The 9965-nt window shown below is 39.1% G+C and overlaps 1 protein-coding gene across 11 annotated transcripts in view; it reads right to left on the bottom strand.

Annotated features, from left to right (window-relative positions):
* Positions 1-5157: 5157 nt before the first annotated feature.
* Positions 5158-9965, bottom strand: part of Mecom (MDS1 and EVI1 complex locus) — a 585804-nt gene continuing 580996 nt past the window's right edge. For 10 of the 11 annotated variants that reach the window (XM_069991926.1, XM_069991927.1, XM_069991928.1 and 7 more), the window contains one exon: positions 5158-6733. In XM_069991926.1, coding sequence (XP_069848027.1) covers positions 6599-6733 — 135 coding nt within the window. In that variant the 3' untranslated portion in view covers positions 5158-6598. The remainder of the gene's footprint in view (positions 6734-9965) is intronic. The other variant, XM_069991931.1, reaches the window with a different exon arrangement.

The raw sequence follows: 9965 nt of genomic DNA, 5'->3' as shown, positions 1-9965 counted from the left end.
CAGAAAACCGGAAGTGGCGCTGTGGCTCAAGTGGTAGAGCGCTCGCCTTGAGCTGAAGAGCTAAGGGACAACGCCCAGGCCCAGAGTTCAAGCCCCATGACCGACAAAAAAAAAAAAAAAAAAAAAAAAAAAAAAACAATAGCAAGAAAGAAAAACCATTTGAGTCCTTATCTTGGGGTTCATTTCACCTAACATCAACTTATCTGACCATTTCTGCTTGACTCAGACATATACTAGTTATTGCAAATAAGGGAAACCATGGGACCTATGTTTCTTTGGGCCTAGTTTACATCACTAAATATTATTTTTTTCCAAGTCTTTCCATTTCCTAACAAATGGGGCAATGCCATTATACTAAAGCTACCAGCACAACTATGTTTATTGCAGCATTATTTACCATAGCTAAGATATGGAACCAACCCAGATGCCCCTCAGTAGCTTTTTTATTTTTTTAACTGTATTTTTTGTCTTTTCTCTTTGGTGCTGGGATTGAGGGGCAGATGCCGAGCTTGCTAGGCAAGCTCTTTGCCACAGAGCCACACCCTAGCCCCGTACACCAGAGATGTGCATCTCTGCGGAAATGGAATACAATTCAATTCGTTCAGTCTGCAGAACCATACAGAGAGAGCTTTCCTTTCTCTTTTCCTTTTAGTAATAATACAATACAGGTGACATAAAACATACCCTCTTGTCCATTATAAGTGTCCAGTTCAGGGAAAATGCCTGCATTCATGCTGTGCGGCTGATCTCCAAAACCCTTCTTGCAAGGCTGAGTTTATATAACCACTCACTAATGCAAGTCCCACTTACCCAGCCTTTGGCAAGCACCATTCCACTTCTCATCTCTGATCTTGACTATTCTAGGGTTCTGATATAAATGGGATTATGCTGATGTTCCCCTTTCTTATTTCACTGACCAAAATATTCCCGAGGTTCATCCATATGGTAGCACACATGGATGGCATGGCCTGGTCCTTTCCAAGCCACATGCCACCCCTTTGCACTTAATTGCTACATTTCATCTCCCCTTGGTCTGTGGTAGCCACGGGTGTTACCATCTTCTCACTATTGCGATTAACGCTGCCTTGAACATGGTAGACAAGTATCTCTTAGAGATATGACTCTACTTCTTTTGAGGATGGATTGGACACTGAATCATATTGTTGAGGGCAATTTTCATGCTTTGTCTCCATAGTATCTGCACCATCTTATGTTCATACCGACAAAATGTGAGGGTGTTTTTTTTTCACATACATGTTCTGGCCAGTTATTGTTGTTTTATTTTTTTGTTTGAATGGCCATCCATCGAAGTGAGGTGCTTCTTTTCTTTTTTACAATATATATTATAATATAAATATATATGCATAATGTATTGTATATAATACGTTGTATGTAATACATATATTTTATATATTATATATAGCCTCTCTATATTATTATATATATTATATGGTTATACCAAAATAATAAACAATGAACTAGTAAATACTAACTCCAGTCTCTTGGGGAAGAGCTTTCTAATCTTTCTTCAAAGCTTTTGGGTCCGGTCTGTTTGTTGAGTTCTCTTTGCAGGTTTCCATTTCCACCTACATTCTTTCCATCAGTAGTTCTCTGAAACCTGGAGCAAACGAAGCCACTTGCTCTTCCATTTATTTTCTTTTGTGATGAGTCTGCTAACCATTTCAGAAAGGCCTTCAGTCTTTCCACATTAAAGTCAAAATGGAAGCGTAGGGGTAAAATCGTTGTCGCCAAGGGTAAGGAAGCACCTGCTAAGAATTTGCACACAAAATGACCAAGGCCTTGATTAAGAAAGCATTTTGAATCTTTTGAAAGCGCCAGTATTGTTGATTTGACATAATTTGAATTTTTAAAAACCTGGGAAGCAAGCCTTGGCACCCCCCTTTCAAACTCTTCACAGCCAAGAGTCAGCCGCCTAGACGTCTCTAGGCCCTCGTGATTAGTCCACACCTCCCTCTCCACACAGGCATACTTCCTCCATTTGAGAACATTCCCCATTGGCTTCTTGTCAGCTGTGCCTGAACCAAGAGTTCTGAGACAGTAAGAGTGCCCCCTCCACTCCCAGCCAGCCAAGTTCTTCAACGCTCTGATTTCCTCATCTGAGAAAGAGGGATAAAGCTGCCTGGCTGAGAGATTTTTGTGATTCAGTGAACAATGAATATACGCAGCATCAGTATGATGGCTCTGGTAGATTGTAAGGCCTGGTCTGACTAGGAAAGCCCAGGCCCATCTGGAACTTGTAATCCTCCCTTCTCAGCCTTCCTAGTACTGGGATTATAGATGTGTACCACCATGCCCCCCTTTTGCATGCTACCCACGTAACAAGCATTTAAATGAGTAACTCATGTATCATGTATAGAAATAAGACTGGTAGATTATCATTATCTGAAATTAGAATGATGATACTCTTAGAATGTAGTTTCATCACAGTTTTTTTTGAAGTTTTTAAGACCTTTCAAAATTATACTGGAAAAAATTCTTTAAGAAATCAAATATACATCCTGATCACTATGATAAATAAAAATATACCATGTAATTGAAAATTGCTAAAGAACATCTTATATGCTTTTACCATGGAAAGTTCATGGCATAATGCATGTTGGTTTATCTATCCCACATTGCATAATTAGATCAATGTACACTGAATCATAAGTAGATATAATTTTTGTTGATTAGAGAAAAATCATTGTGTAAGTGCTTCAGGTTTTTCCACAGGAATGAGCTGGGTTTTGTTTTTTGTTCAAATCTATTTTTCAAGAAACATTTCTAGGGCTCGGTGTACTGCTCAGTGGTAGGACACATACTTAGTGGTTAGGCAGCCCTGGCTTCAAAACCCGGCACCAAAAGGATTGTTTTAAGGAAAGAATAAAGGAAGGACAGGAGAGAGGAAGGTAAGGAGGGAGGGAGGAAGGGAGGACAAGAAACATTTCCAAGTTTTTGTATGGAACTTCTATATCCACCTTTGTGTAGTATAAACTGGTCTAGCATAAAAACTTTCTCTAGCGTAGTGTTTGTATACACGAGTATGCAGATATGTGTGCTGTATACATGCACAAATATTAAATGCTTCACAAGAAAATGATGAAATGTCTTTATCTTTGCAAAAGCTTTCACAAGTATTTTTGAAAGATTACTTATGACTGAGGTTCTAGGGACCAAAACCAGGGCCTCGGTAGGTAGGAAGCGCTCCACCATTGAGTAATTTCCCTGACCTTATTTTGATTTTTTTACATTCACAGAACCTCACCACTGTAGCAGGAGCAGCATTATTTATCCTGGTTTCACAGGTGAGGTTTGGGAAGGTATATGTCTTTCCCAAGATGATGGAGATGGTAAATCACAGAGACAGAATTCAGACCCAGGCCGTGGGTTCCCAAGTCTCAGACTGCCTCACACGCATCTTACTGGCTCTACTGTCTACCCCAGGATCCTGCAGTGCTGCTAGAAAAGAATGAATGGAACAACAAAACGTAGAACTCTAAAAGCCCAAATCCTTTTTTGGCATTTTCAAGAGTAATGGCAAACACTGACGTATCATGGTCAAAGTCTAACAAGTTGCAGGGAGGATTAGGAGAATCTGAATTGCTTCTGAATTTGTAGGTGTCGTCTTTAAAACAAGAAATCAGTACAACACATTCCACATCCTCACTTTCTTAAACATGTTATTATTAAATCCTAAATCTTCAATTTGTATTTTCCCTCCTGAGTCACAGATTTATAGCTTATTTCATCCTGTGTATACCCTTTGCTAAAAAATAATTCAGTACATTGCATGCTATACTTTTAATTCCTACACTATAAGTATTTAGAAATAATGTAATGTCTATCTAATATGGTGGTTTAAAAGGAACAAAGAGACTCAGAGTGAAAAAGGATAGAGAAGAGGAAAGAGAAAGAAGAAAAGAAGAAGAGAATGGGAGAAAAGGAGGGAGAGAGGGAAGGGGAAAAAGAAAGAAAGGAGGGAGGGAGGGAAAGAAGAAAGAAAAAAGAAAAAGAAAGAGAGAGGGAGGGAGGAAGGAAAGGAAAGGAAAGATAGGATAGGATTAGTCTGGACATATATCCATATAGCAAATCTATTTCTATTCTTTAGGACTTATTGAACAAAATCTCAGGAGCCAAAATTAGAGCAGTCCTTCGCTAATGCAAACTATATTTAAGGAATAAAAAGAATGCATAATTGCTCCTACACCAGAGAATTAATCTCCAAAAATAACAATTACCATATTCTAATTCAGTATATTGCATATATAAGCAACCACAGTTATGTGCTTCAAAACTAAAATGCCCTTGCCCTTGCTAATGATAAAAGACAAATTTTCCAAAAAGTGAAATTCTTGAAGAAACTATAGATCAAACTTCTAAATATTTTTGAAGAATCTGCATTACTATGTAATATTTTATATGTGTGTATGTTAATGAGTGTATATACTAAAATATAAGCATGTATATATGTGTATTTTATTTTGGGGACATAGGAAAACAAGCACAAAATGATGTTTATGTTTTGATTATAACCGTGTTTTGATTAAAACCATGTATCTGGACAAAAACTTAAAATGAAAATAGTAAAGTTGAAAGACACTTTCCTTTTTTGTGAATTACTTCACAGTGTATTATTGGAAACAAAAATAAGGACTGGAGATGTAGCTCAGTAGTAGAACACTTCAATAGCATGTTCATGGTCCTAAATTCTATTGCTAGCCACACACACACACACACACACACACACACACACACACACACACACACACACACACACACACACACACACACACACACACACACACACACACACACACACACACACACTCCCTTCGGCACTGTGTAAAATCCTGTAGAAAAACAGTGGGTTGCTCTCTGTCCTAATTAAAATGGGTGCCGAAAATACTGAGGTCTGAGCAGAGGTTCCTAAACACGGTCTTTGATTTTGTACCCACAGACAAAGTTCAAAATAACGAGCAAGACTCATTGCAGGCCAAGAACTATCACTGATGTCATCTTAAAACAATACAGATATACTTAAATTCACGTATCTGTTAGGTCATCATGGTTTCAAACACCATATCTTTAAATCATTTGGATCCCAAATGGAAACTAAAATTGCGTGAGAAGGGAAAATAACACACAGGAGGAGATTCATCATTTTTGTAAGTCTTTATTTTTTACTTGCTCTTCCCATAGGAATGCACGGAAAGGCATAACAGTTTATATTGTACAAAGCATTTGAAGAAAGTACCTCAACTTGCCGATTATTTCAAAATGAGATTACAAACAAACAACAACAACAAAAAGAAAAGAAAACAAATCTGGTTTCTCAGGAAGGGCGAGAAAACTGGATACAGTCTGTTATTCTCTTTTTAACATAAGGTCGGGGACACTTCATTTTACAAATAGGGTTGTCATGAACATAACATCGCACAAGCTTGCAGACGATCAGCATAAAATATGGGGTACAGGTTTTTTTTTAATCAGAAGAATCATGCTTTCATGAAAGAAAATTATAGTCGTTTATACAATTGAATCGATTTCAGTATTACAAAAACTAAGTCGCATCTATTCATATTTATTTCATTAAGAAGGAAAACAAAAACAACAACAACCAAAAAAAAAAAAAAAAAGGAATGTTAAGAAAAGCCAAACACCAGGCCGTGTCACCCGCGCCCTTCCACTCAGCGAGGGCGGGCCTGGGACATTGTAAAATAGTGGCTGATTGGAACAGTGCTATTTTAATCAACAAACAATAGTTTGCCAACAAATAAATACATGATACACACAACACAAAGAAAGGAATTTAGAACATTAAAAAAAACAGTGACATGATTGTCTAAAATTAAGATGTTATGACAAGGATTTGGCAAATGTTGTTTTATTAGTGGTATGGTGACGAGCAGGTTACTTCATCGATTAATCTCTTGGAGCCTGACCTTCCGTGGTGTCCACCTTCTCTTCTCCCTCGTTTGAAACAATGTAGTGAAGAAGGCCAAAGTCAAGGAGGTGGGGGAGGGGGGTACGAGTATTCCTGGATCAGTTTCTATCATCACTGACTGTGCATTTCATCCAACTACCTCCATTTTCAAAAGGTTAAGTTACATAAAATTTTAACAAAGGAAAAAAACCCATTAAAACTGCAATTTAAAGCAACTGTTCCCAATCAGGTCAGGTGACCTTATACAAAGAAGGATTCCTTGCCTACCCGTAGGGTCATCCCTACAGCCCCTCTCAGCCCCCCAACACCCAAGCATGGGGTGAACTTCTGCCCAGTGGTTTGTTTTTTATTGAATCCTTTTAGTCAAATTGATCCTGCAGAAGTTAGCAGCTGCCTTTGCTGTGCAAAACGAGAATATCGAGAATAAATAGTTTTCCTTTCTTTTCTTTCTCCTTTCTTTCTTTCTCCTTCCTCTTTCTTTCTTTCTTTTCTTTCTTTCTTTTTCGTTCATCATTCAGTTTAAGGTCATCAGACTTTTTAATGAATGACCCTCGGGTTTCTAAGGCATTCTGCTCAGCAGTCTGGTTAGGAGCCCACGTGAACGAGCCATGCTACCGCTGGACTTGGTCCCGCTCTGGTTGAACCCTGACAGCGTCATACGTGGCTAATGGACTGGATGGCACTGGCTTCCGCCCCAGCCCTCGCCATGCTGTGCCACATGCTGGAGGAACTGTGGGATGTGGAATGAAGAGAATCCTTGTCAGACAATGACAGCATCATAGCATACGCCTGCGGTGGAAAGGAAAGACGCCATGAGTGCCATTGGAAAAAGAGCAATTTTCATTTGAAAAATATTGTTGAAGAATGTCACAATGAGCTAGGACGCTGAATAGGAGCTTATGGCCTGGCTGAGTTTAATAAAGGGTATATTTGGTTTGGTATATATACGTATATGTACATGGTGTATGTATGGTATATATATATACATACCATATATACATATGTATGTGTGTATCTTTCTTACTGTTGTTAGAGTAACATGCAATTGCTGCTGACTTTCAGTTCCTGGGGGTTTCAAATGTGACACATCCTACAAAATGAGACAAAAAATAATAATCATCTGATCGAAGCATCGATAGCACTTCTGTTGGGAAAAAGTCATCTTCCTGTCTGACCATAAGTAAATGTACATAGGCTCAGCTCACCAGCAATGCTTCTGCATGCTTATGAGTGAACACACACACATTCACAGAATATAGACCTGTCCTGACAGAGCTCTGACTCCTGAAATTTGTCTCTAAGCATTGGAGGTAAAAATCACCTCCCCAAAGTCACCAAATTATGCGGAACCGAAGCTGATTTCTGCCCAACTTTTCTCGCCTTCTCCATGCTTGAAACACCCGTTGCTGACACCCAGAGACCTCGAGCATTGAGTTGTAGCAAATTAGTCACGCCAAAACCAAACAAAGTACAGACCCAGCAATGTCCTATGCGAAGTATGGTCTGCCCGGCCCCCCTCTTTCGCAGTAGAAGGTGCTCTTCCTTGCTTATTACCATGTCAAGCTCTAAATCACTGTTCCATGGATCCTCCTTCTACAGCCAAGGAAAATATTCAAATGAAATGTTTGGTCCTGACTTGCGAGTGAACTTTTCACTGCTGATTTGCTGTCGTGGGGCTCATCCATTGCTAAACTTGCTTGTCAAAATGCTGTTGAAGTGGAATCATTGCATTCCTGCCAAAGACATTCCACTGTCTGTAAACAAAGGCAGAATGCCTCTGTTGTTGGGCAGAATTTCATCTCTGGGAGTCGTGCTGAGGCATGTGGCCCGGTCTGTGGTTTCTGTTGTCGTCCTGGCATTGGGGCAGAAGCTCTGCCCCCACAGGCTCGTTTGGATTTGCTGGGTCATTGCTCTGCATGTACACATTTGACTTTTATGTACGCAATTGGTCTGCTGGACCTGAACATGATCACCTAGCTACTTCACGAATGATAGTGCTTAGCATGTGCTCTGTGTTTGGGCCCGAGAATCCACGTCACAGCAGAACATAGGAGTCCTGATCCTTTGTAGTGTTGAAAATGAGGATTAAGTGAGGATCGAACTTCCATTATCCTTTCTGCTTATGTACCCACTTTTACAGATCAAAAGCCAAAGGCATTATAAAATGATCTTAGCAAAACTCATCCCAATATATGTAAAGAAAATTCTTTAGCCCAAAGTGAGTCCTGGTCTCTAACCTTCTTGTCTTTTTTCTTGTTGTAGTTTTTAATCAAAAATGCCTAACTCAGTGTGACTCCACCAACAGTGTCTATTATGATATTAATTTTTGTAGCACAGGGCTTTTTAAAGATAAAACTCCATGCAGAACAAAGCCTCTGTTGTACTCATCAATGATTTGGATTCACTTGCTCTAAAAATCAGAGAGTAAATACATAAATGCTGTGAGTGAAGTATCGGAACCTTCAAATTCTAGAAAATGGCAAGTATAGAATACTTGCCTGACCTCTGAGAGTTTAGATCCAGAGTTCAAGCCCCAGGACAGGGAAAAAAAAAAGTTAAAAGGCAGATTCTGGGGCCAGGTGCTGATGGCTCACACCTATAATCCTAGCTACTTAAGAGGCTGAGACCTGAGGATTACAGTTCAAAGCCAGCCCAGGTGACAGCATTTGTGAGAATCTTATCTACAATTAAACACCAAAAGAGCCAGAAGTAAAGCTGTGGTTCAAGTGGTACAGCGCTAATGTTGAGCAAAGAAAGCTCAGGGACAGCATCCAGGCTCTGAGTTCAAGCCCCAGGACCAGCACAAAAACAAAGCCAAAGCCAAACAACAACTACAACAAAAGCAGATTGTGCACAAAGATCAGAGCCCAGTATATAACTGACAGAAAACCACTGAATAGGTGGAGTCTCACAATAATGCCAATTTGCATAAAACCTCCACATTTACAAACAAATGTGGAAGTAACAAGAAAAATAAGAACTAGGATTATAAAATACATCTATTTTTTTCTTGATGCTTACTGTAAACCCGGCTTGGCAGGGATACCATGTCAAAAAACCCTACTGAGCTGTGTTTCACACCTCTTCTCTCTGGATTCTCGGGCCCCTTTTGCTTTGTATCAGATCTGGCAGTGTCTGAAGCTTCTAGGTATTGTGTGCTACAATAAGAAGTACTAAATAACTAACACAACTTTAAGAGAGAAAACACTGATCTCTGATCAGCTAAGAAAGAGAAATGGAAAGTAAAGGATTTTTTTTTAATGGCCACATTTTATGGATGTCTGTAAGGTAAAAGAGACATCTACTTTTGCTTTGTTTGCTTTAAAAAAAAAAAAAAGAAAGAAAAGGTCATTATTCTGGTGAGTCACAGGGATGAAAGAGATAGCTCTCTCAACTGCTTCTCTAGCAATGAGGAAATGGCCATCCACAGCCTGTAAGAAATGTCCCCAAATCACCTGAGCTACGCTCCATACTTCCAAGACTCATGGCCTTTTCACAACTAATATTAAGTACCATGCATAATATCTTGCAATCTCTATTAAGTTGAAAGTTATTTAAAGAGTTATATTATTCTCCGCCTTGGTTGACACACTGTTTGCTCTGAAGATCAACCCAGAACAACGGACAAATATGAAATACTTTCTAAATGTACAACTTACTATGCTTGCATTGATATGTCAGGCCACCTCCAAAATAGTCTAAGTGGATCAAACAATTCGGCCAATGTGTTTAAGATATAATCATAAGGGGTTTCTTCTCTTTTTAGTCGACCTGAATTTGGTGGAATGGAGACACAAGAAAGAAAGTGCTGACTTGGTTTATTTTGAGGCTCTTTGGATTGGAATTTATGAATCCTAAAATAGATTCACTTTTAATTGTTGTATTGTGTGTGGAATGCTGCAGACCTCAATGAATTTGGGTTTCATCCATTCATTCCATAAAGTGAGTTTTATTTTCAGATTTGCCAACAAGTTGGTGCAGATCTTATGAACTCATTTCATTTCTGATCTTTACTCCTACA

This window comes from Dipodomys merriami, unplaced genomic scaffold, assembly GCF_024711535.1.
Source record: "Dipodomys merriami isolate MVZ:Mamm:240054 unplaced genomic scaffold, mDipMer1.0.p SCAF_40, whole genome shotgun sequence".
NCBI lineage: Eukaryota > Metazoa > Chordata > Mammalia > Rodentia > Heteromyidae > Dipodomys > Dipodomys merriami.
The sequence above is the reverse complement of the archived record's forward strand: the minus strand, read 5'-3'. Positions and strand labels throughout refer to the sequence as shown.